The 26,463-nt window shown below is 48.9% G+C and overlaps 2 protein-coding genes across 16 annotated transcripts in view; one reads left to right on the top strand and one right to left on the bottom strand.

Annotated features, from left to right (window-relative positions):
* Positions 1-5,675, top strand: part of ERFL (ETS repressor factor like) — a 153,554-nt gene extending 147,879 nt beyond the window's left edge. For all 5 annotated transcript variants that reach the window (XM_081922250.1, XM_081922249.1, XM_081922253.1 and 2 more), the window contains exons 4-6: positions 2,278-2,467; positions 2,780-2,903; positions 3,447-5,675. In XM_081922250.1, coding sequence (XP_081778376.1) covers positions 2,278-2,467; positions 2,780-2,903; positions 3,447-4,069 — 937 coding nt within the window. In that variant the 3' untranslated portion in view covers positions 4,070-5,675. The remainder of the gene's footprint in view (positions 1-2,277; positions 2,468-2,779; positions 2,904-3,446) is intronic.
* Positions 5,676-6,346: 671 nt separating this feature from the next.
* Positions 6,347-26,463, bottom strand: part of ARHGEF1 (Rho guanine nucleotide exchange factor 1) — a 68,215-nt gene continuing 48,098 nt past the window's right edge. For 7 of the 11 annotated variants that reach the window (XM_081921927.1, XM_081921936.1, XM_081921935.1 and 4 more), the window contains 14 exons: positions 24,929-25,054; positions 24,048-24,162; positions 23,507-23,607; positions 22,378-22,455; positions 21,786-21,858; positions 20,856-21,023; positions 16,671-16,758; positions 15,615-15,716; positions 14,710-14,780; positions 14,398-14,568; positions 13,293-13,463; positions 12,997-13,145; positions 11,171-11,268; positions 6,347-10,281 (listed from right to left, as the gene is read on the bottom strand). In XM_081921927.1, the coding sequence (XP_081778053.1) occupies positions 11,191-11,268; positions 12,997-13,145; positions 13,293-13,463; positions 14,398-14,568; positions 14,710-14,780; positions 15,615-15,716; positions 16,671-16,758; positions 20,856-21,023; positions 21,786-21,858; positions 22,378-22,455; positions 23,507-23,607; positions 24,048-24,162; positions 24,929-25,054 (1,491 nt within the window). In that variant the 3' untranslated portion in view covers positions 6,347-10,281; positions 11,171-11,190. The remainder of the gene's footprint in view (positions 10,282-11,170; positions 11,269-12,996; positions 13,146-13,292; positions 13,464-14,397; positions 14,569-14,709; positions 14,781-15,614; positions 15,717-16,670; positions 16,759-20,855; positions 21,024-21,785; positions 21,859-22,377; positions 22,456-23,506; positions 23,608-24,047; positions 24,163-24,928; positions 25,055-26,463) is intronic. The other 4 variants (XM_081921932.1, XM_081921928.1, XM_081921934.1 and 1 more) reach the window with 3 other exon arrangements.

The raw sequence follows: 26,463 nt of genomic DNA on the forward strand, positions 1-26,463 counted from the left end.
TAATATTTATGAGGAGCTAAGTGCTATTGACGCTTCCTATTAACTGAGCCCAGGAATTCGTCTCTGCTCTGCCCAGTAAATAAATGCTGAAGACTCCCTGATAACCCACGCTCCCTCCCCAGGGCACCAGTTTAAGGAACGCTCCGAGATTTATTGCTAGCATAGAGCTGGGTGACATGTTACGACTCACTAGGGGGCGCTCTTTGCTTGGAAGTGGAGCCGAGTCCAATTCCCCCTAATAGGCCACTAAGGGGATGAAATTTGTTGTTGCCTGCAGAGGGCGCTGATTCCTAAGTCAGGGCAGACGCCAATGTCACAAGTTGGCGCCAAGAGCATTTGGGATGTGATTTAATATAGTACAGTTTTTCATTAAAAATAAAATAAAAACTTCTCTCGAATTCTGGAGAGGACGCTTGAAATCTTGGAAGGTGATGCACCTCGGGTTCTTTTGAAAGAACAACAATATTTTTTGCATAATAAACCCCTGTGTAGATGGTCCTGCAGCTCAGCTGCTCTTCAATGGATTTTTCACCAACTCCACAGCAATGTTCTATATTGTGCTAATCCTCATCCTCCTCCTGACCAGCACTAGCAGAAAAATTAAACAATCAAGTAAACACTGCAAGTCATAGAATAGAGAAACAGCGCACGTGTGCTCTATTTGCATAATTTCTGCAGGTTGCAGAATTCATCATTTTGGGGTGCAGAATTCAGATGGCTTAGAGGATTACTTTTATTATTATTTGATTTTTGCATTGACTGCACACAGTCCTGGTTGCCACTACAGTGGTACCTCGGGTTACATACGCTTCAGGTTACAGACTCCACTAACCCAGAAATAGTACCTCGGGTTAAGAACTTTGCTTCAGGATGAGAACAGAAATCATGCAGCAGTGGGAGGCCTGTGGAACCTGAGGTTAAGATCAGTTTCAGGTTAAGAACGGACCTCCAGAACAAATTAAGTTCTTAACCCGAGGTACCACTGTATTTAGTTGTTGGGACTCATGTTTCCTGCTGAGTGTGAGGACTGGCACAACACCAAATCCTTCCATGCTCTGCTTCATGTTTGACTAACTGGAACAAAAAAAACCTCTTCTCCCTTTGATTCTCTCTTCGTTCCACATGTTGGGTGCTGCCATACATTGCTTCACAACTGCAACGCGCAGTGTGGAATTTGGTATCGGGTAGTGCAGAATCCAGCTTCCTGGAATTCTTAAGATTTATTCCTCTTCTCCTTTTAAAACTGCAAGTTTCTAGTCCTCATGGCCTTTGTCATGTGTGTGTGTGAAGCCATGTTTGGCAAAATATCAGAAGCTCTTCTTGCGGGTTGCAGATGCTGAGCAGGCCTTTCAGTTAACTGGGTTTGTGATTTCACTCTCTGCAAAACTCAGCTCTTGCCTTTCCCTTCCCCTCCTCGCCCCCCCCCCCGGCTAATAAGAAAACTAATACTTATAATACTACTGCTGCTAATAATAATAATAATATCCAAGGAGCTCAAGGTTGTGCACATCTTTCTTTGCCTCTTTTATCCCTACAACAATACTGAGACATAGGTTAGACTGAGAGATAGGTAAAGGTAAAGGGACCCCTGACCATTAGGTCCAGTCGTGACCGACTCTGGGGTTGCAGCACTCATCTTGCTTTATTGGCCGAGGGAGCCGGCGTACAGCTTCCGGGTCATGTGGCCAGCATGGCTAAACCGCTTCTGGCGAACCAGAGCCGCACACGGAATTGCCGTTTACCTTCCCGCCAGAGCAGTACCTATTTATCCACTTGCACTTTGACGTGCCTCCGAAATGCTAGGTTGGCAGGAGCAGAGACCGAGCAACAGGAGTTCACCCCGTTGCGGGGACTCGAACCGCCGACCTTCTGATCGGCAAGCCCTAGGCTCTGTGGTTTTAACCCATAGCACCACCCGCATCCCTAGACTGAGAGATGGTGGCTTGCAAACTGTTCCTCGTTGGGTATAATGGCTAAGTGGGGATTTGAACCTGAATTTCTCCAGTCTTTGCGAAACAAATGGTTCCATTGTATGAAAACAAACCACATAAAATTTCACTGGCTTTTGATTTGGCCTGGCTATCTATTCACTGGACTAGTCTTTGTTTGAACCACAGAATATTTGCAGGCCTTTGTTGTAAGGTAGACTCTCCTGGTTCTGGTCAGCAGCTGCCAACGCAGATTTGCACATCCCACAATGACGCTTTAGCGCCCTGGGGATTTGTAGCCACCCTGCTCACTACTGGCTCACCTGGCCCTTGTTTCTTTCCCTGCCAGGTACTATTACAACAAACGGATCTTGCACAAGACAAAGGGCAAACGCTTCACCTACAAGTTCAACTTCAGCAAAGTGGTCCTGGTGAACTACCCTCTCTTGGACATGGCTGCCAACTCCCCGTTTCTGCTGGCTCAGAACCCTTTCAATGGGAGCAACCATGGGGCAGATTGTGCCCCTCTGACCCCTGAGGTATGATGCGGGAAAGAGGGAACCACGTCTGTTTTTAAAGAGGGTATGTGTTGAGAGTGTATCACGCCGTTTGCTCCCCTTCAGAGCACATTTCAGCTCAGTCGTGAGCTGGGCTTCTGATGTCAGAACGTTGTGCTGCAATAGCACCAAGGAGCATGTGCAGAGTGGCCATTTCTACCCCACTTTTTCCTTTTTTAATATTTCAGCCCACAGGGCCAGGATGGTCAGATCAGGAGGCAGCGAGATCAGCCCCTTACCATTTGAGCCCATGCATCTGCGTAGCTCATTCATTCCCTTTTCTCTCCCCACTAGACCCTGCAAAGCCTCTTCTCCAGCCCCCGTTTGGGGGACCCGGCAACCCGCACCCCACTCTTCGAACGCCAAACTGAGACAGAGAAGCTCAGACTGGACGCAACCTTCCCTTTTCTGGGGTCAGGTGAGAGCAAGCTGTTTATCCTCTACCTTTCCAAAATAATAAAAATTAAAATCTGGGAAGGCTATGCTTTAAAGGTAAAGGTAAAGGGACCCCTGACTGTTAGGTCCAGTCGCAGACAACTCTGGGGTTGCTGCGCTCATCTTGCTTTATTGGCCAAGGGAGCCAGCGTACAGCTTCTGGGTCATGTGGCCAGCATGACTAAGCCGCTTCTGGCGAACCAGAGGAGCACACAGAAACACCATTTACCTTCCCGCTGGAGTGGTACCTCTTTATTTACTTGCACTTTGATGTGCTTTCAAACTGCTAGGTTGGCAGGAGATGCTTTCTTCCTAATTATTATTTTTGCTGCTTGTTCATTTTGGTGTTTTTTTTAAAGAACTCCCCAAAAAGGTGATTGCCTCTCTTTCCATATTGCTATGATTCACACCAAAAGGGTAATATGAAAATATCACGACAATGAATTGGGATTCCAGCAAACCCAAAGCCTCTGAACCCAGCATGGACTGGTTGCTCACACCTGTTTTCCCCCCTTCTCCCCCACAGGTGTTGCCGGATATACAAAGCCCCCCAGTTTGCTGACTCCATATGGCAGGAACGCTTCCTTCCCAGATTACCCCTGGAATTTTAACCCTTACCTGTCCAGCTCTTTCCCCCTGAACAGCTCCAAACTGCCCGCCTCCCTGTACTCCCCACACTTCTATCCCAATCCCCTGTCTGGGTCATTAGCCCAGCTTCCAGCACCCATTTCACTACTGCCGGGAGATAGCACAGAGCGGGCTGCAGCTCTGGGGGGCGGCTCCGTCCCTCGCCTCTGTCTCCCTCCCCATGGCATGACCCTGCCCCTCCGCGGCGCTGGGAATGCGGCCGGCGAGCGTGAGAAGGAGCTGCTGGGTCCCAGGGCCCAGAGCCCTTCAGGGGGGCGAGGGGCCAAAGAGGACCCTGGCTCCGATTCCGAGTTGGAGATCACAGATCTAAGCGAATGCAGCTCAGAGAACGAAGGCTGCGATTTCAGCCCCGACAGCTTGGAGGCGATAGAGAGCCAGGTGCAGAATTACAAGCGGCTGCAGACAGAGCGGACGGCAGGGGCAACAGCCAGCAAGCCGGAAGGGGTGGCAGAGGCCAGCCTGGGCACTGCCAAGGAAGCGAAGAGTCTGCCAGGCAGCTGAACGCAAACATCATTCGGAGCCCCAACTGCTGGTCCCTCTCCATCAGTAGCCAGATTCTTAAAGAGTTTAAAGCAAAGGAAAGAAAACGAAACCTGCCCCCATTTGTTTGATGTCTCTATTTTTATAGAAAAATTTTATTCATTGATTATACTGAGTCTAATTCCCCAAAGCACCCTCACTTTCTGCTCCCCGTTCCCTTCACCCTGGGCTGGAATACTCATCCCTTCCCTTCTCAACTTCATCAATCGAGGGCCTTGTCTTCATATTCCCGGGGAGGCCCAGATTGGGGCAAAAAGTCTTTCTGGAAGAAAGGGACGAGGGCTAAGGGCAGGCAGCAGTGGCAGAGATTGGGGGGGGGGGGCTGTGAAACTCCAGATCTTATTGGACTCCCACCTCACAGCAGCCCATATGACCGATGGTCAGGGATGATGGGATTTGCAGTCCAGCAACACTTAAGACTTGAGAGCTGAAAGTGTTCTCTTCATCACCTCTTCCAATACCACGGGAAGAGATACCTCCATGCACTTTTGATCACAATCTGCCTCAGCTTCTCCCTCCCTAGACCAGTCCCATTAAACTTCCTGGACCGGCCAGCTCCACACCATCTCTGAAAATTCCCACAGGCCACGTTAATCCCTTTCAGTGCACCTGCCACCCCATGAAATTCTTTTGACCTATTTAACAGCCAGGTTTCTAGAGACAACCAGCTTAACGCTGTGGCTGGCACAAGACATTTTGGTGCTTCAGCAAAGAACACCCAAACGCCCCTCCCCCACGCTGGGAAGTTCTCCTGCACAAGCCTTGTTGATATGAAGTGCAGGATCTTTTCTCACCCGACAGTTTCTTGGATCAGATTTCTGCCTGCTTCCCACCATTACCGATGCCTTTAATTGGCTTGTCACAATCTGGGGCTGCCCCGAGTGTGCTGTGAAGGTGTCTTCAAAAAGGTCCAACCAGAACACAAATGGTTGTGTGAATCATCCCTTTTTAAGTCCAAGTAGTCCAAATACCACCATTCCTGTGTTGCTGCTCTACACCCGATAGTTTAAGGTGCACACGTAGGTCGTTGCAAACTGGAATGCAGCAAAACGTGTTTATTGACAGGGTCCGCACAGCTAGGTTGAGAGCGCTCCTGCAAGCCAACGCGGTTCCAAGTTTCCGGTGTCCTCCAGAACCTACCAACCTGATTTCCAGGTCCCAAAATTGTGGGGAGGAACTTGAAAATCCAGGCCCACTCCAAAATACAGGGAGTTGTATGATGGGAGACGTACTGAAACCCTTTTTTACCCACCCCTGACTTTCGAAGTGCAATATTGTCTTGTCATGCTCTGGTGTGACCCTCTGTAAAAAAACAAAAAACAAAAAAATACCCCCTCCCACGCCTCACCTGTGTGCTCGTGTCCCCGTGTTTTAAAAGAAGAAAAAAACCTGTATTTGTGTGGTTGATATGAAGACGCTGTTTAACCCGACCCCTATGTTTTCTCTTTCCTTTTTGTAAATACTATATTAATTTATGGAGTGTGTAAAGAAAAGAAAAAAACAGATGGGAAAGAATTTTACCCCAGCACATCGCTGGCCTCTAAAGCAATAAAATATCTATTCGTCACTTGAGTCTCTGCTCACAGGCAAAAGGGAATGGATGAATAAAGGCGGTACTCCTGGGTGAGAGGCCAGGAACCAACAAGGTGGCAGTTTGAAGCCTGACAAGTAGATCACTTAACAAAGGAGCAAAGGAAGAGATTTAACAGTATAGGCACCTGCGTCCCACTCAGCTCAGTGGCATTTACTCCCAGGTAAGTGGGAAGGGATGAGTGACTGTTTCAATCCTGAGGGCTACATTTCTTCATGAGAAACTGTCTAGGGCAGGCACAGGCAAACTCGGCCCTCCAGATGTTTTGGGACTACAACTCCCATCATCCCTAGCTAACAGGACCAATGGTCATGGATGATGGGAATCGTAGTCTCAAAAACATCTGGAGGGCCGAGTTTGCCTGTGCCTGGTCTAGGGGCTGCCTGCAACTGAGCGGAAGGGGAACAATTTAAGCCCTTCCTTCTGCGCAGCAGGCTATATATTCAAGTTACACAAGAGTCACCAAGTTCTATGCGTGCACAAAACACAGGAAAGCAAAACGTACCATCGTAACTGGAGGACATGTTCCGTCCAGGCAAAATCATAGAGTTAGAGGGATCCCCCCTTGAGGATCTTCTGGCCCAACCCCATGCAATAAATGAGACACGAAATGCAAATACACGCTGTATTCCAACCACAAAGGCCGCTGCGATTAATATAGCTTTTAATTTGGCATCTTTTACAAAAGTTATCTTTGGTTCAGTCTCTTCTTCGCCTCTCCTGCACGTACCTGTAACCCTCTTGTAACATACAAAAAGCCTCCGATTTCTCTCTACGTAAGGTGCGGGAAGGAGGGGCCCACGACTCCTGCGCTCAGATAAGCAGGAGGGATGTGGAACCCAGGATCCCTGCTCTTCCCTTCTACCCCGTCCATATACAGAGTGGAAACTCACCTGATCTCCCCCACCCTCCTGCAAGGAAACATTTCTCTCTTCTTCCTTCTTCTGGCTAGTATTTTCACTGCAAACCTCATACAAAACCGTTGCCAGGCGGAGGGAACCACACAGAGCTCAATCCTCAACTGAACTCTAGGAAAGCAACCTCCGAGCTCAAGTTGAGAGCATTCTCAAGACAGCTGACCACCGATTAGCTACCCCATGGTTAATTCACACGATTCAGGGGGAGATCAAGCAACAACAGCACAAGTTCCCATTTGTGCCCCAGGCCAACCGCGAGACTATAGACCCAAACTGCTCTTGAAATCCAGTTCGCGACCTAGGCAGCACTCCAGGTCAAGAATCCAGAATGCTAAAAAGGCACAGATTGTGAGAATTGCACTCATAAGCATTGGCTGTTTGGGGTTTTTTTTTGAAGAGGGGATTTTATGCTGCCTGGAAAAAAAAGTTTAGGAAGTCAAGCTTCTTCCTTAAATTTTCCTTAAATAGTTGTGCCCCAGACAGGGCAGTGCAGAACTTGCGTTTCTCATCTTTCCTAGGTGGGGGTGGATGGGTTAGGACAGCAGGGCAGTGGCCAATTCAGAATCCTTCAGATGTTGCTGGACTCTAGCTCCCATCATCTCCAGCTGGGGCTGCTGGGAACTGGGAGTCCAAAATGGAGGCCGCCACACAGCAGGGAAAAGCCATAAGTAAGTGCGGCACTTTTGCATGTGTGGTACAGCAGCAGCAGGTGAACTAATCCATAGCACACCATCTTGAGAATGTCTCACGAAAGTACAAAACAGCGATGGTAAAAGACGTGAAAGCAGATCCCGGGGGATTTTATCCCCCCATCCCACCCAGCCGATGCTTTGACATTTTGCACTTTAGAATTTTGATTCCATTTTCTTTTTTTCTTTTAAGTGTGACTTTAAAAAAAACACCTCATCTGACTGCAACGGATTTGGCAGGGGCTATTATACATTCCATAATACTGGGAAGCTGAGAAGGTCGCACTCTTTCTTCTCTGAATATACTGGGTTAGGCTCTTTGTACAGTAATAAGACAAAACCCTCTAAAGACTAATATATATAATATCACTCTATATAAAAAAAACCAACCTCTGGGTTCTTCTTTGCTTTTAGCCCCAACTGGAGGAGTTAAGACTACTCCCTTATGTTCGTATATATATATATATAATATCCCAGCAAAATATTGAGTTTTCTTAAACATACAAGCACATTATGAACAAAAAGTATAAAAGGCACTTGGAAGAACTGGAACGTGTGCAATATCTGTGTAGGTCCGTCTCTGAGGACATCAAGTGGGGAGTGGGGGGGGCGGCAGGTTTCACTTGACTTTGTCCCCCCCCCCTCAACCCTTAGGTCTGCTACCTGTCCTCTGGGATGAAAGCACCACCTGTGTTTATCCCCCTTGACTAGTTTCGGCAGATGGAATTCTCCCAACCGGAGGTCAGAAACACGCCACAGTTGCTTAGGGAGGACCCATTGCAACCCTCCACTTGGGCAAAAGGTCCTTCAAATAGGAGGTGTCTTGGCTGGGGAGGGTGAGCAGAGTTGCCAGAAGCAGCAGCAAACCCCGAGTCTGGGTGCTCAGCAGCCCTCTATAGGTCCAGAGCCCTCTTGCTCCATGCGACAGACCAGCTTTGAGGACAAGTCCCTTCCATACACAGCCAAAGGGGGATCAGGGGTAGGAGGAGGAACAGACACACACCCCGCCAGTCCACACTCAATTCCTGCAAAATACTGCGAAAGGCCAACAATCCTAAAGCTTTGAAGAGCCAAGAGGCCCCCATTGACTTACTGATATGGCTCCACCTGCTGTCCCTTCCATAAAACAGCATGTCACAGAAGGGCAGCCGAGGGATCGTGCATTAATTACATTTATGGCAGATGAGACCCCCAACCCAGGACCTTGTGGTTTCACTTTCATATTCTACATCTGTAGCACCCTGTGGCTAAAAGCAGCTTTTATAATGCTACACGGTGCTGGGAATAACCTGGTCAGCAACACCGAGTGAAAGGCAACCCCGATTCCAGATATCGTGTGGGCAGGTGCGATCTAACTGCTCAGCTGATCCTTGGTATATACATTGTTGGGTATCGAACCCCGAGATTTCTCAGGAATTCCTAAAGAAAGCAGGGATGTGGTGAGAAAGAAGCTTCGTGGAGGAGGTTGGTTGGGATTTTGCTTTGCTAGCAGGAGCTTGCGTTTTAAAAATAAAATCTTTCCACCCCTGCAATGGCGTTTCTGCACACAACCAAGTGAGGGAGGTTGCTGGCCAAGTCTTCTGGGTCTCCCTTGAGTTGGGACAAGGGCAGGCTAGAAGGCTCACATGAAACTGCACCCGGCTAGGTTAAGATCAAGCGGCGTTTCCAGGGAGCTTGCCTGGCACTACTGATCTCGTTGGGGGAAATCTCTTGAGAAGCATTTCCAGGGAACACCAAGGGGTCTCCCTTGATCCACCGCTGGAACAACACTGCCTTCAGACTTCAAGCTCATCTCATAACACAAGACCCATTTCCCCCTGCCTTTCTCCTCTCTTCAGAAGGTGGTTATGGCACTGACGTTGTAGCTGGCCTTCTGTTAGGTTGTGAATCCAGCTGTGAGGGGTCACCCAGCAAGGAGAGACCAGTCTTCTGGTGGCTGGGTTTGTGTCGGGGAGAGAACCAGCTCAAGTTTCAGGGCAGCTGATGCAGTTTGCATGCAAACCCAAAGCTGTGTTTGTGAGAGTGTGTGTGTCTCAGCTGAATTGGTGCCAAAACAAAAGTACTGTGTGGAATGGCAAGGTAGCAAGGGGCCAAGAGATGGAGGGAGACAGCTTGGGCAGGGCTGCCAATGTGAATAAATGAGGAAGGAAAAGGATAAAAACGCATTCCAGAAAAGAGGGGTGTTTCTGGGGACAGGGAGATGAGCAAAGGCAAGGAAAACCAAGTGAAGTGAGTTAAAGATTTGCCTCCCCATGAAACCGCGGTGATTGCTGCTGCCGCTGGCGCCAAGCGCTTCCTTTTTAAAAGGATCATATGCCTATCTGGAGGGTTAGGTCCACGTGTGAGGATATACTGTAAGGCAAGCTTATACCACCAGGATGATTGACAATTTGAGGAGGGGCTCGATATTGCTATCGTCATACCCTCCTTGCAAACCTTCCCTGAGATTATTTGGCTGGTCACTTTTGGCAGAAAGGAGGTCAAGTTTGATGTCTCCAGCAGTTATGTTCTGAATAGGTCTGTGGAGCCCAGAAGCCTACAAGCGCCTTGCACCCCACCCCAACCCCATCATCTTTGGTCCACTAGACAGCTGCCAGAGGGACCCGATTTTTTAATTCGCCTCTCTTTGGGACAGACACCACAAATTACTCCCATAGCTAAAGAAAAAGCTGAGCCCCCCCCCAAGAGCACCTCTACGGCCTGATGACATAGCTAACCCCACCCCTCAGGAAGGGTTTGACCCCTTACTCACATGCAGTTCCGCAGCCTCTAAATATGGCCCCCTATAGCGTGGTCTAGGTAGAATATATATAAAATATATATTTATAACCCTGGAATCTTTCCCTGCATTATAAATCCTCTATACAAAAAGCAGTGTAGGCCGCACTTGGTTGCTGGTGTTGTTCGAGGAGGAACATCTGGCTGGAGAGAGCGGTTGGCAAAAAAGATCCCTTTTCCTCCCTGTGAAAGACAGGCCTGGAGAGGGGGGAGAAGACACAGAAAGCCATTAAGACGACAGTGAGAATGGGGCAGCAGCAAGCAGCGGTGTCAGCTCGAGTTTGAAACCGGAGCGGGTGGGGCGGTTTTAAGAAATGGACTTTCCTGGTTTGGAGCCAGAGCTGAAACCCAGACTAAAATTCAGGCCCCGCTCATAATGCTTGGCAAAACACCTGCTTACTTGTTCTCCTGCACCTTCTCTGCCCCTTCCCATCCAGGTCTGCCTGGCGGTGGCAGGGAGGGCCCCAAAAGGCCCTAGAGGCATCCTGGACTGCTAGGAGCCATGGGAAAGACAGTTCCCGTGGCCCCCAATATTCCTAACTACGTTTCACTGGTTCCTGGTTGCTATGGATACATGCCGGGCCTACTAGAGCCTTCCCACCCTCCTGCCATTCCACTCACAGGCCCCCAACTGCCAGGTACATCTGAGCAAGAAAGGATGGGAGGGTTAGGGGTTCAGGGGTTGGAGAGCAGGGTTTTCTCCTGGTCGGCTGATTCAAAACTGGCTCAACGGGCCAGAGGATGTTTGGATAAACAGGCAGCGAGACCTCCAACAAGCTAAAAACACAGCAAATTACACACCCATTTAAAATAAAAAACACCAAATGGGTGGGATTTACATAAAAGTGGCTTGAGCGATTCCTAAACTCCCCTCAGCGGAGGCACTGTTTTATCTTTTAAATTAAATTTTGAGGCGCAAACACTTATTTCAAAAACCTGCTTGCTCAGCCATGAAGATCCCAGGCTCATCCTGAGCCAATCACTGTCTTATCAGCCTAACCAAAGGACACAGGGTGGTGAGAGGAAGCCGGTCAGTCATGCACCGAGTTTTTGGGATACCCTGGACGGAGCCTGTTTCTTCCGTTACCTTCTCTGCTTGGCCAAGCCTCATGTGAAACTGGGCGGCTGAGATGGCGTGAGTTTTCCTATCAGCTGCTGCAGGTGCCAATAATCCGCTTCAATTTCCTAGTACGACAGGCAGACAAACAGATTGAGGAAAATATTCATCGAGAGGGCGAAGGAGGGATGTGGGGACAAGCATCTTTCTGGACACTCCCAACTCTCAAGGGTGAGAGGCTTCAACCTTGGCAACCTAGTCGCTCTAGATCGGCCAACGTGGCGCCCTCTGGGTGTTGCTGGACTGCACAGGGACACAGGAAGAGCTGTCTTATACAGAGTCAGACCATTGGCTCCATCTATCTCAGTACTGTCTGCACTGACTCGCAGCAGCTCTCCAGGGTTTCCGATTAGGGTCTTTGCTACCCCTCTCCCCAGAATTGCTGGGAAATGAAACCTTCTGCATGCAAAGCAGATGTTCTAACCCACTGAGCTGCAGCCCTTCCCCTCAGGACAACAGACCCCTGTCAGACCACTGGGCATGCTGGCTTGGACGGCTGGGAGCTGGAGTCGAAGGGCTCCCCGTTCCTGCTTCATAATAATAATAAATAATAATAATAATAAATAAATTTTATTTATACCCCACCCTCCCCAGCCAAGACCGGACTCAGGGTAGCTAACAACCGATAATAAAAAACAAGTTGATTGAACTACAACTTAAAAACAAGATCAAAACACAACATCAAAACACTAAAACATTAAAATGCAGCCTCGTCACAGGAGGAGAAAGGAAAAAGGAAAGAGGGGGAGGAGATCAAGCTGATTCCAAGCCAAAGGCCAGGCGGAACAACTCTGTCTTACAGGCCCTGTGGAAAGAGATCAGATCCTGCAGGGCCCTGGTCTCATGAGGCAGAGCGTTCCACCAGGCCGGAGCCAGTGTTGAAAAAGCCCTGGCTCTGGTTGAGGCTAATCTGACTTCCTTAGGGCCCGGGACCTCTAGGGTGTTGCTATTTATGGACCTTAAAGTCCTCCACATACCGTGGCATACCGTGAAGGGCTTTAAAGGTCAAAACCAGCACTTCAGTGACAAACCCCCTTCTAAAGGTGACCTCGTGCATAAGCTGGGGCTTGCAAAGAATTAATTCTAAAAAGAAGCCGTTAAGAGGGTGGCAGACGAGGACCGGGGAGAGCAGGGCATGGGGTGACCTCAGATTAAGCCGACGGACAGCGAGCAGCCCTAACTCACAGGGTTGTTGTGGGGGTGAGGTAGGGAGGGAGAGAACCATGTTTGCTGCCTGGAGAAAATGATGGGACCTAAGTGCAGTGAAATATAACAAAGCAAATCATGTACAGGCATGAAGAGAGACACACACCCCTGGCTCTTTGCTTTGTCTAGTGAAGAGAACGGGCTCAGCAGTTAAGTCTCCAGGCAGCATCTAGTCTTGAAAAATGTGGCTTCCCATTCATCTCGGCCTGCGTTAGGTTTCTAGCCCTCATGGCTACAGTCCTGGTCTTTCTTCTTTATTTAAAAAGAGGCCAATGGACGAGGGCTGCAGCCATCAAAGGGCGGTCTTCACACCTTCCTACACTCCTTCCCTCATTCTCAATATAAGGGCCCATATCTCTGGCCCTCTTCCCTTTTAAACCCACTGCTTGGAAAAACATTCAGGCGTCTGCTCCCGCACCTCCCTCCCTCCCTCCACCATCTTCTGGGCTTTCCAAACAATCTTGGAAATTAATATTCCAGGGCTCGGGTTTAGCTCTTCAAGGAAAGCAAACAGGTGCAAAAATGCCCAGTAAATTCTGAGCGTGCCACACTGGTGTGTGTGAGTGTGTCTTTGCAACCCTCTCTCTCACCTTCAGACCCTGGATGGCATCTTCTAGAAGCCGCAGGTGATGCTTCACCCCGTCAGATTGTTGGTGGGTCAGAATTATGGAACTGGATCCTTCCCTATCCAGGTGCTCGGAGCCCCACTCTGGCTCCAAGGGGCCATTCGGGAGACCTCCTGCCAAGAGGGAGGGAGGGGAATATATGAGTCTATGAAATACTCCCAGCATGCCTCTCTCTCCCCCCTTGGTTTCCCCCAGCATGCCCCTCTCTTGTCAAGTCCTGGCTGACTTTCCCAGCAGCCACCTGGCTCTCAGACCCCCACCTGGGTGACGTCGGCTGCCTTCTGCCTCCGTCCCGTGACCCGCCTCCCACTCCTCTTCCTCTTCTCCCTCGCGGGGGTTCCCGTTCTCCGGCGGACGGTCCACAGGTTCTGCTGCTGGAAAGGAAACCTCTCCTTCCTCCGATACTTGAAGTAGCCTCCTCAGGGCTGATACTGTTAAGGACACAAGACTGGGGTGAGATTCATCTGCTTTGCGAGTCTTGGGGCTGGGGGGTGGGGTGGGGATGTGGGGGCAGAAGGAATCTCCGCAGAGGGGAGGGGAAAGAATGGAGAAGGGGTGGGGGGAATCCTCCAGCGCTCCAGATACTGTTGGACTACAACTCCCATCATCCTTTGCCACTGGCCATGCTGGATAGAGGCTGAAATCCAACGGTATCTGGAGGGCCGCCAATTCCCACCAGCCCTGGGTTATCCATTTGCTTCATGGAATTTACATACTGCTTTACTGTAAAGACAAACAAACCTCAAAGTCGTTTTTTTTAAAAAAACGTAAATCAATGATACGCTTAAATCCAGATTAAAACACACGTCAACATTCTACATCAGCCTTCTGCAGCCCTGGCTGGGGCCAATGAGAGTAGCAATTCTGGGGAGGCTGCTCTACATGTCTAGACAGGCTTAAAGGTAAAGGTAAAGGTAAAAGGACCCCTGACCATTTAGGTCCAGTCACGGACGACTCTGGGGTTGCGGCGCTCATCTTGCTTTATTGGCCGAAAGAGCCGGCGTACAGCTTCCAGGTCATGTGGCCAGCACGACTAAGCCGCTTCTGGCGAACCAGAGCAGTGCACGGAAACGCCGTTTACCTTCCCGCCGGAGCGGTACCTATTTATCTACTTGCACTTTGACGTGTTTTGAACTGCTAGGTTGGCAGTAGCAGGGACTGAGCAACAGGAGCTCACCCCGTCGCAGGGATTCGAACTGCTAACCTTCCGATCGGCAAGTCCTAGGCTCTGTGGTTTAACCCACAGTGCCACCTGCACCCCCTAGATAGGCTTGCCTAAGCATAAACGTTCTTAAGCAGACACCGGAAAATGTGGAGTTGAAGGTGCCTGCCTGCTGTCAACAGGCAGGGAGTAGCGTTACATACTTCTGTCCTGTGCGGCGGATGACAGGGCCCCCTGGCCTACGGGCCGGTGCTTGTGCAAGTTCAGCATGTCGTCCAAGATCTCCTCCGTTGCCTTGCCCAGCTTCGGTCCGCTCACAGGGCTGCGCCCCTCGAATTCGGCTCCTTCCAGCATCCCGTCCTTCTCTCGCTCTGCTTCGGGGTAGCAAAAGACCAATCGGATCCCAGCTCTCAAAGAGCCCCTGGATTCCCCTGGCTCTGAGCTCGGTAAGAACTCTTATTTTGCCCCCTCCAGCTCCTCCCACTGCCTTCCAAACCGCCTGGCCGCAAACTCACCCTCCGAATGCAGGGTCTCTTTGTGGGAGCTGCCGTTCTCCGCCCCACCCAGCAACCCCTCTGAGTAGCTGCTGCAGGAAAAAGAAGAAGTTGTGAGTGCAGATCTATGGGGAAATGGGTTGCACTGGCAGGCTGGATCCTTCCTTCCCCCCGCACACCCCATGAGACAGCCCTTCCAGTGTCAGGGAGCCAGCCAGCAATAAATCACACTGAGTAAGTGAAGTTAACTCTTTATAAGAAGAAACAAAGCCTGCTCAGAGGAGCCAGGCCTCATGAGCACAGCAACTCTTCTTGGTGGGTCTTGCCCCTATGAGGCAGCTGCCTAAGGCTCCTCTGCCCCCTGGATCTGAGACTGTGCCAGCACACCTGTCTTTGCTCCTCTCCCTTCATACCTCTTCTGGTCCTGGGAGACCAGCAGGGAAAGGAACTAGTTTCAGCAGGAGGGGGAGACACCTCTGCCTCTTCCCCAGCTGGACTCCTCTCTGCCTCTTGGCCTCCCTCCTCTTCTGCTTCAGCTTCTGATTCTGAACTTGTCTCTGCCACAGACTCTCCCTGCTCACTAAACCCTGTTACCTCTTCAGTTTCTGACACCTCCTCCTCTCAGCCTCCTCCTTCGGCCCCCTCCCTAAAATTCTTCTGCCTGGATGGAACCTTTCTTTGAACTGTGATATTGCCTCTCACTGGTCTGGATGGAGAGACGCTGCGTGGAGGTTATGTTTTACAAACTCCTGGGTTTTGCATGGCTGGAACGCACAAAAGAAAACGTCCCGTCCGCTACCCTCCTCATTTTTGCCTCTAACTTTGCCCCACTCGCTTCTGGCATGCAGGCCCCAGAAAACGCCCCACGTGGCCTTTGGTACGAGAAAGGTTTAGACATTTTCCCTCCCCAGGAACGCCAGGCTTACAAGCTGGGGCTGTGTGGCGAAGACCGACTGTTTGGAACTGAAAGCCGTGGTTTAATGGGGACCTTCAGAGAGCCGGCCGTGTCGCTGATCATACTGCACCAGCTAGAAAAGAACAAAACAAGGGAATCAGGTAAAACAAAAACTGACTGGTTGATTCGACAACAGTTAGAGGTGCTGGGGCTCACGCTGGCCTGGAATCCCCAAACCTGGAAGCCTGGCCCCTTAAATGCCTTAAATTCCCCTTAAATGCCCCTTAAATGTACTGCTTATGGCGGAGGCACTTGGAACATGCTCAGAGACACCCACCACTATAAGCCCAGGGAGGAGCCCCAGCTCAAATTAAGGAATGGCATCTGTGAGTATAGTGTGGTATACAAATTCAATTAATAATAATAATAATAATAATAATAATGAGCTTAAAGACCTTGGGTAAAGGTAAAGGGACCCCTGACCATTAGGTCCAGTCGTGGACGACTCTGGGGTTGCGGCGCTCATCTCGCTTTATTGGCCGAGGGAGCCGGCGTACAGCTTCCGTGCCATGTGGCCAGCAGGATTAAGCCGCTTCTGGTGAACCAGAGCAGCACACGGAAATGCTGTTTACCTTCCCACTGGAGCGGTACCTATTTATCTACTTGCACTTTGATGTGCTTTCGAACTGCTAGGTTGGCAGGAGAAGGGACCAAGCAACAGGAGCTCACCCCGTCGCGGGGATTCGAACTGCCGACCTTCTGATCGGCAAGCCCTAGGCTCTGTGATTTAACCCACAGCGCCACCCGCGTCCCTTGGTGCTAGGCAAAGGTCATATTTTGAAAATTGACCCTGGATCGCCTCCAAAACTACCACCCCTCTGTTTCTGCCACCCACTGCAGCTCACAGATTAAACCCAGCCTTCCCCAAACTGGTGCCTTCTAGATGCTTTGGGCTACAACTCCCATCAGCCAGCGAGCCAAAACCTGGAGGGCATCAAGCTGGGGTGGTGGTGGGTGGACCAACCCATTTGGTGCTCCAGCGGTGAATGCCCACCTCCCACCCCGCCTCCCCTCCCCCATTTCTTACTTCTTCCTTTCCAACACCGTCTGCGCAACCAGCTCATAGATCTGGGCTCCGTCCTCCCAGCTGAAAATCACGTAGAAAGCCTTGATATCTAAGAGGAAAGAAGGAAATGGCAGGTTCAGAATCAAAAAAGAGGAGGAGGAGGAGGACCTATCTCAGAACTTGCACTTAGTGCCCAGTCGACCATCTGGGGGCCGCATGCCAACCATCTGGGGGCCGCATGCCAGGGGTGGGTAGGGCCAGAGGTGAAACTGGATGAGTATAAATGCTACCTTTGTACAGTAGGCTACACACTTTCCCTCTTGCCTTCCATCCTGGCAAGGAAGAAGCGTCGTCGGGGTTTCAAGAGCACATTCAAGCCAGGCAGAAACATTTTAAGGCAAAATAAAAAAATTCCTTCCAGTTGCCCCTTAGAGACCAACTAAGTTAGTTATTGGTATGAGCTTTCGTGTGCATGCACACTTCTTCAGATATCTTAGTTGGTCTCTAAGGTGCTAATGGAAGGAATTTTAAAATTTTGTTTAGACTATGGCAGACCAACACGGCTACCTACCTGTAACATTTTAAGGCTGACGCACCCAGTCGGTACAGCACGAGACTCTTAATCTTAGGGTTGTGGGTTCGAACCCCACGTTGGGCAAAAGACTGCTACATTACAGGGGGTTGGACTAGAAAACCCTTGAAGTCCCTTTCCAATGATACGTTTCTATGGGTGAAGCAGTGCCGGACATGGGCATGGTCTAGGGCAGGGGTCAGCAAACTTCTTCAGCAGGGGGCCGGTCCACTGTCCCTCGGACCTTGTGGGGGGCTGGGAGGGGGGGAATGAACGAATTCCTATGCCCTGCAAAAACCCCAGAGATGCATTTTAAATAAAAGCACCCCTTTTACTTGCGTAAAAACACGCTGATTTCCGGACTGTCCGCCGGCCGGATTTAGAAGGTGATTGCGCCGGATCTGGCCCCCGGGCTTTAGTTTGCCTACCCATGGTCTACGGCAGCGGTTCTCAACCTGTGGGTCCCCAGATGTTGTTGGACTACAACTCCCATCATCCCTGAGCTTTGGCCTTGCTAGCTAGGGGTGATGGGAGTTGTAGTTCAACAACATTTGGGGACCCACAGGTTGAGAAAGGCTGATCTAGGGAGAGTGCCGAGGGCAAGGCAGAGAGGCCTGGAGATTCTCTGTGCCTGAGCTAAGGGGATTCAAACCCCTGTCTGGAGAGCTGCCTGGGGACTGGCATCAGTAAGGTTTTTGTTGGCTCTGCCACTGGGACTGGAGGTTCTGCGGCATCCTGTTGTGTGTGAGCAGGGGGTGTGGCAGGGGCGTGTTCTTGTTGCCATGAATTCATTGGCTGCCTCTATGTGCAGGCAGGAAGTCAGTGCAGTGGGGGGTGAGGGCCTCTGATCGGTGGGATGTGGCAACTTTCCTAAGGACTCAAGGGGCTTGTCTGTTGTTTTTTATACCATTTTTGCAGCTTCTGGTTATACGATTCCCCCAAACCCCTTAGCCTGAGCCTGTGTGGGCTACCATGCCCACAGCACCAGCAGCATATATTGAGTCCCTGTGTATCAGGAATAGAGAGGATTGCTGTCAATTCACGCCAAATGAAGAAGAAAAAAACTGCCCAACTTGCATGTAAGTTTGTGCAGGCTGCAGAATTCCGCATTCCTGGCACAGAATTCATGCTGCCTGGTTGCCGATGATGCACGGACAAGAATACAGAGACCAACTGCAGCCAGAGCTGTGCTTGCAGCAGAATTTTAGATTATTCAAGGTAAGAGGCAGGATCTAGGCTGTTTGTGGCTTCCGTCCCAATCTTTTATTTAAAAACAGCATAGGAGACGAGAATGGCCCTGAGCCGAATGCTAAACTATTAATAGCTGCTGCAAGGTTTGGGTTTTTTAAATTTAGCTTGTACTGCCTGTTCCGTTTCAAGGTTTCCTTTTCTTCCACAACCAAAGAAACGTAATCGTCATACGAAGTTTCCTCGCTGCCAGGAAACTGTCCCGCCTAACTAAGGAAAGCCTGCTTTGCTTGTAGGTCATTCACCGAAGACAGCCAGCCTGGGGTCTCCCCAAATGCAAAGCACATGCTGTACCACCGAACCGTATTCCTCCTCCGCTTAAAAGCTTCTTGGGGGGGGGGGGAGACCCACATTCTTAATCTAGTGCTGTGTGACTTAACTTCGCTGCTTTGATCCCAATCGGTAGCACAGGGTTCCCCTCACAGCCATTTCCCCTCATAGCCACACCCCCTTCAATACTATACAGTCATAGAATCACAGAATTGTAGAGTTGGAAGGGACACCCAACGGTCATCTAGCCCAACCCCCTGCAATGCAGGAATCTCAACCAAAGCATCCATGACAGGTGGCTGTCCAACCTCTGCTTAAAAACCCTGCAATGAAGGCTAATAATAATAATAATAATAATAATTTATTATTTATACCCCGCCCATCTGGCTGAGTTTCCCCAGCCACTCTGGGCGGCTCCCAATCAAATGTTAAAAACAGTACAGCATTAAATATTAAAAAGTTCTCTGAATAGGGCTGCCTTCAGATGTCTTTTAAAAAGAAGATAGCTGCTTATCTCCTTCACATCTGAAGGGAGGGTGTTACAGAGGGTGGGCGCCACTACCAAGAAGGCCCTCTGTCTGGTGCCCTGTAACCTCACTTTTTGCAATGAGGGAACCGCCAGAAGGCCCTCAGAGCTGGATCTCAGTGATCGGGCTGAACGATAATATTATAATATTGTTATTATTATTTTCTAATATTATAAAATAATTTTACAATTTAATAATAATAATAATAATAATAATAATAATAATAATAATAATGGATCCATTGCAGCTATCATTGCAGATCTCCACGTATTGCCTTTCAGCCAGATCTACTATTTTCTGTGCAAAGGACCTGGAGCTCTCCAGTATCTTCCGAGTGACCTAAGCTGTGCCTTCCTTGAAGTTCCATTGCATGTAACAGAACTTGAATATCATTCTCTTCAACCCGAGAAGCCCCTTGTGTTCTCAGTGTCCCTAAATGCTTAGCTTTGAAGCATACGGAACAACAACTCCTATGCCCTTTTTAAAATGAGTTTTTTGTGGTGGTGGTGGGGCTATTGTTTTTATTTTCATTAGGTATTTTGTGGTTTTATATCTTGATTTTATTCTGCGAAGCGCCTTGCCACCCCTGGATATAGGGTGGTATATAAATTCTGATCTGGTGGAACGCTCGGTCACAAGAGACCAGGGCCCTGCGGGACTTGGCATCTTTCTGCAGGGGCTGCAAGACAGAGCTGTTCCACCAGGCCTTGGGCCAAAGCACAGTCTCACCCCCTCCTTCTGTAATCCTCATAGAACTCTAGCCCGATGGTTGCCATTAATTTGTTTTTGAATTGAATTTAAAATGAATTGATTTTAGAATGCATTTCAATTAATTGATTGTGATTTTATGTAAACTGTGTTACTTTTATTGCCGTTAGCCGCTCTGAGCCCGGCTTCAGCTGGGGAGGGCAGGATATAAATAAAAAATTATTATTATTATTATTATTATTAAAAATTAAAAAGCAAACAAACTCCTCAGTGTTGCTCCTCTGTCCTCAGTGGCAGAGTCACCTCCTTTCACTCTGACTGGTTCCAATCAGCATGAAGGATGAGAATAATTCTTCTCAGTGGCTAAAAAGCTACCCCTTTCACACTAGCCGGGCAGCTCTAAGATACTGGAGATGGGAACCCAGCTGCAGAAATATTAAGGTGTCTTTGACACACACACACCCCATGACCCCAGACCACTACACCTCCAGTCCTAATCCACACACCTTCAAAGCAGAGGTGCTTCCACCTCCCCTCACCCACTGTGGCGTTTACCTGTTCTTTTTAAAATGTCTGTACAGGGGGAGAGAAAGAGTTAATAGGTAGACCAATTAGAAAGCCAGAGGTGGAGCCTACCTGTTTATAAAAGGGCTTAGCCTGAGGTTGTATTCATTCAACTTGTTTTTATTATTGCTTGTTAGCTGCCCTGAGCCCGGCCTTGGCTGGGGAGGGCGGGGTATAAATAAAAATTATTATTATTAAGTGATTTACCGGGGAGGACCTGGTTGGTGGCAGTGGATTAGTGGTGTACGGGTCAATAGTGTGTGAGACGACCGGGGGCTCCGTATGAACGCCACACCCACCTGCCACCACAGCACCCACCTGTGGCCACTTCGCGTGTCATGGCCGAATTGAGCCTGATGATGGGACTCAGCATCTGCTTCCCGTCAGGGGTTGGGTTGATGGTGCGGCTGTGGCACTTGAGGACCAAGCGCTCCTCTTGCTTCTGCAGCAGCACCAAGATGTCATCCAGCAGGAGAACGTGGACATCTTTTTTGGGAGGGGTGGGGGGTAAGAGAGAGAAGGTCAGAGGTCTGACGTACGCTTCCGAGCCTTGCTGGGAAACCCAGCCCCCCCCCCACCAAAGCTGAGCTTATAGAAAGGGGTGCCCTGAGGGGGTGGAGCCATTGAAAGCCCCACCCCTTCAACTCAGAAGCCACGCCCACAAATCTCAAACGTAGTCAACGTCAACAAGGTTGCATAGGAGCCTCAAGGGCCCATTCAAGGCTGAAAGGCCTACCTAGCGCAGTTCCCTTGCGCTGACCTCCCCACTAGTCTCCCAGCACCCAATAATTGTAACAATATGTAAGTAAAACAAATGCTTGGAGGATTGCAGGCCCATTATTCAGCGAGACTGGTGGGGAAACTGCCCACAAGGTCAGCCCCAGGGTGGGGATTGTTCTTCAGTGAAGGAAACCCACTCCTCGTCTCCTTGAAATAATGCCATTCCAGCTGGTCAGTGCAAGAACTCTGTAACGGTGCCTGAGCTTTCTTTTTTCCTCCTCCCTACCAATCCCTTTTCCTCTCGTGCCATGCCTACAGGCAAGACCTGTAGGCATCCCATTTCAAATCATTTTTGGGGCTGAAGAGTGGGATGAGAAGGATTTAAATAAATGCATCCACTCAAATCTTACTTCAATTGCGTCAGCACGCCGCCCCTGGCATCAAGAAGAAGTTCCTGAATCAAAGCCCTGTCCCAGAGTTTAAGCCGAGGAAGGCTCCCACGGAAGAGTGAGCCTGAGCTCAACTTACCTACTGATTTATCCTTGGTGATACGCCAAGTCAGAGGTCCCTCATAGACGAGGTTTTTCTTGGTGATGTCGTTCTGTGGGAAAGAGATGGTTACAGCCTGAGCTTTTGCATACGTTATCATTTCATGCACAAGCCCTGGGGAAACCAGAGCTCATGGAAGACCACACTTTTCACTCCAAATCAAAGAAACACTCATATAATTTTACAAACCTCATTACGTACATTGGGAGCACCGGACCAGTTGCTCAGAGCAGCCTTAAAGCCACATTTCAAAACAGAGGCCCTTTCCCCCTTGATAGCAGCCGCGTGACGGGCTGAAACCCAACAGGTACAGCCTAAGCATGGAGAGACATGCTACCTACTGCAAAGTTATTTAAAAGGGGGCAGGCTCCGTTGAGGAAACAGGTGGGAATTTTGTTAGAGAATTTGCTCCCCACCCCATTGAAAAGGTGGCCCTCCAGATGTTGCTAGACTCTCATCAGCCCCAACCAGCAGGGTCCAAAGTCAGGGATGATGGAGAATATTTGGGTGCTCACAAGTTCCCGACTCCCCAGTTTGCAACCAGGGAGGAAGTACTAGGCCAGAAACTCACCCTAAAGTCACTAAGCAGTGGATCAGTACTTTGCTTCAGGTTGGAAAGGTCCAGGCGACGCTGATAATCTTTCAGTTTCTGAAAAACGCAGAGAAGAGGACACACACATACAGAGAGAGAGTGGCAAGAGAGGATTAGAAAGAGCAGCTGCCCAACAGAGAGGTATTTATTCATTTATCAAACTTATTAGATGCTTAAAAAAAAAAAAGCTAACTCAAAGTGACGTGCGAACAATAAATACCCAATTTATTGTGGGTACAGAAATTCATATGAATGATAAAAAAAAGTTTTTATATGCGATAACTGCAGCAAGGATATTGTTAGCCCAAAGATGGAAGCAAGAAAAAATGACAACTAAAGAAGAGTGGCTAGAGAAATTGATGAACTATGCTGAGATGGTGAGATTAACAGGGAAAATTTGGAACCAGCAGCACCGGATTTTCCTAAAGGAATGGAAGAAGTTTTCGACATATTTGGAAAGCAACTGTAACCAACTGATATCGCTTGTAGGGTTAAAAGAAGTTTTGTAAGGAGTAATATATAAATTATTGGGAAAAGAAATAAGAATAGGTATTAAGATTTGAATTTAAAGCAATAACTATAGTAGTAGCAAAATGCATAATTAGAAAAGATTTTAGAAAACCATCAGTTGAGGTTGAAGGGCTGTGATAGCCAAAGATTTTGAAATGATGTTTAAAAGAATGATATGTTGGAAAATATGTGTAAATACCAACAATAAATAAATAAATAAATAAATAAATAAATAAATAAATAATAACACATGCCTTAAAACCAGCATAAAGCAAAACATAACTCTAAAACTCATTCAGATATTTTTTTAAGACAGGATGAAAACGTCCCACAGATAAATAAAAGCTGAAGGACTGGGGGAAAACAAATGTTCTGATTGGTGCCTAAATTTAAGTATTGATGGCACCAGGTGAGCTTCCCTGGGGAGAGCACTCTCCACAAAAGGAGGCGGCCACCGCTGAAAAGGCCTGTTCTAGTGTTGGCGTACAGAAAAGGGCCTCAGGCGACAATCGCAAGGTCCTGATTGGTTCGTACGGGGAGAGGCGGCCCTTGAGGCATGATGCTGTCAGGCAGCAAGAAGAAGAAGATGGGCACTTACCAGCAAGTTCTCCATGTCGCGCACCTCCTGATTGACGTGGTTGAGGATCTGCCGACAACAGTTGGCCGCCTTCTGGACTTTCTCCCGTTCCTCGGCCTCCTCTGCAGCACAGATCGAAAAAAGCGGAAGTGATTTTTCAAAAGGCACCCTGTTAAATACAGCCCCAGTGTTTCCCTATCTAGAATTCAGCTCAGATCTAGATTCAGGGTTGGTTCCCCCCCCCCCCCCAGGAGAGAGGAGAATACTGTGAATCCTTCCTCCCCACAGCAAAATCAAGACTCAAATCTCCCAGAGCAGCTTTAACAACCAATCCCTTTTCACAGGGAACTCAGGGAATCATAGCTTTGGGAGGAGGACAGAGGGCCTACCAACAGCTTTGAACCCCACCCCTAACAAAACCACAGCTCCCAGGATTCTCTGGGAGAAGCCATGCATATTTAAAGCGGCTATCTCAGCACTTTAAATGTACAGTATTTTGTCTGTTCCGCCCTTGGCTTAGCTGTCTCTGTGCAATTGTCACAGCGACCTCCATCCTCCTCACCTGTGCATTTGGCAATGTTGTGAAGGAGCAGTGGATATTTGGTCAGCCTCTGCATTTCGATGGGGATGATGTCCTTCAGCTGCAACCGCCGGCAACGAGGTTGACTTTCTGCTTCCTGCAGGGATGAGAGGGAAACACCTGGCTGCTCACTGAGTCAGGGTAAATGGAGGAGGTACAGTGGGAAAAGCCTCCCCGGGGTCGTTTTTTTGGATCGGTATCCAAGCTCAGTGTTTGCAAAAACAACAACTCTCCCCCCTTCTTAATGGCATATACTTTTGATTAATGAAAGAATATCACCTGACCTAACAGGGAAATATTTCACTGGGAGAAAGGGAGTAGGAACCTAGGGCTGTCTTCAACCAAGTCCTACTTAGAGTAGACCCACTGGACCTAGCACTGAATACCACCCTTAACCAGGCCTGCAAGTTTTGTATTTAAAAAAAATCTCTTCCACAAAATGCCAAATAAAGTTATCGAAAATAATTTTTAATTGGGCACATGCTTTACGAAAATTTATTCTGTGTAAGCCTCATTCACACTAAAAAGAGAATTGCCTCAGAATTACCTCATAGGCTTTACGAATTGGAAACTTAATTCATTATTTTTGTACAACATAAAAGGTTTCTTGGGATGCTGAATTGTACAGCTTATACCATTTTTTTTTCACCGGAAAGGAACAGTGGAATACACATGGCCCTACCGTAGAAGGAGAGGCGATTTCATAGAATCATAGAATTGCAGAGGGACCATGAGAGTCATCTAGTCCAACTCCCTGCAATGGAGGAATCTTTTGCCCCACGTGGATCTCGAACCCACGACCCCGACATTAAGAGTCTCATGCTCTACTGACTGAGCTATCCCCAGTCTCCAGCAGCAGTTACCTGGATGAACTGGTTGAAACGTGGCTCCTTCTTCTGCTTGGCTTTCAGCTGCTCCAGAGCAAACGACTGGCGGCTGCAGAAACGGGCCGAGATCTTCTGGAACCAGGCTCCTTCAGGACCATCAAACTGGGGGCGGGGGGGGGGGGAGAAGGTTGGCGAGTTGATCACCCAGAGGGATCTTGCAAACCTTTGGTCCCTTTCTGATAGCCAAGATAACCTCTGCCTTGCCCCCCACCTTTGCCTCTTCATACCATTTTTGGCTACTCAAGAATCACTGTGATGTACCTGGGCTGATTCACCTGCGCAGCCATTATGTTTGGATTTGACATCCCACTTTATCACTACCCTAAGGAGTCTCAAAGCGGCTAACAATCTCCTTTTCCCTTCCTCGCCCACAACAAACACTCTGTGAGGTGAGTGAGGCTGAGAGACTTCAGAGGAGTGTGACTAGCCCAAGGTCACCCAGCAGCTGCATGTGGAGGAGCAGGGAATCGAACCCAGTTCACCAGATTACGAGTCCACCGCTCATAACCACTACACCACACTGGCTCATTGTGTGGCATCATCTAAGTGCTGAGCCACACAAAAGTTGCTATCCTGTCCCCCCCAACACATCTGGGGATTTCAGGAGGGAAAGCTCTTTCTGACAGGCCCCATTCCCAGCCTTTGCCTTCACTGTATAGTTTAAACCACGAGTTGAGAGCCTTTGTCCCTCCAGGGGAGCTGAACTACAACTCCCATCAGCCCTAGCAATCATGGCCAATAGCCAGGAGTGTTTGGAGCTGTAGTTCCCCAACCTCTGGGCGGACAAAGGTTCCCCACATCTATTTGAAACCATTCCTTCCCTGCCCCCAGTATTTTCCCCCAGAAGAGAGAAACCGAGATATGTACAGTGACAGAGACAAAATAAGATATATTTCACACATGGGCAAGAGGGCAAAGATTCCACAGAGATCATTTAGGAGCTGTTTGAGATGTTCTTTAGTTCTAATTTTATTTTTTTAAAGACCTTACGGCCCCACCCCTTGCAATATTTTTATGCTCCACCCGCCGGCTCATGGGCTACACTTTGAGTATCACAGAGTGGGATGGAGACAGCTCAAGCCTTATCTACTGATTCATTTTTTTCAAAATGCGTATTTTTATTGCAAATGTAACAGACTTTTTTTTAAAAAAGTAACAGAGTGAGCTCAAGTTAACAATAAGAACAACCCATCAACCAGTACGTTTCCAAGCAGAATTCAAAGTGTTGGTGCTGACCTTTAAAGCCCTAAACGGCCTCGGTCCTGTATACCTGAAGGAGCGTCTCCACCCCCATCGTTCTGAGGTCCAGCACTGAGGTCCAGTGCTACAAGAAGCCAAGTTACAGGGAACCAGGCAGAGGGCCTTCTTGGTAGTGACACCCGCCCTGTGGAACGCCCTCCCACCAGATGTCAAAGAGAAAAATAACTACCACCAAACCTTTAGAAGACATTTGAAGGCAGCCCTGTTTAGGGAAGCTTTAAACGTTTAATAGGTTATTGTATTTTAGTGTT

The sequence above is a fragment of the Podarcis melisellensis genome (assembly GCF_964234715.1).
Source record: "Podarcis melisellensis genome assembly, chromosome: 8".
Classification (NCBI taxonomy): Eukaryota; Metazoa; Chordata; class Lepidosauria; order Squamata; family Lacertidae; genus Podarcis; species Podarcis melisellensis.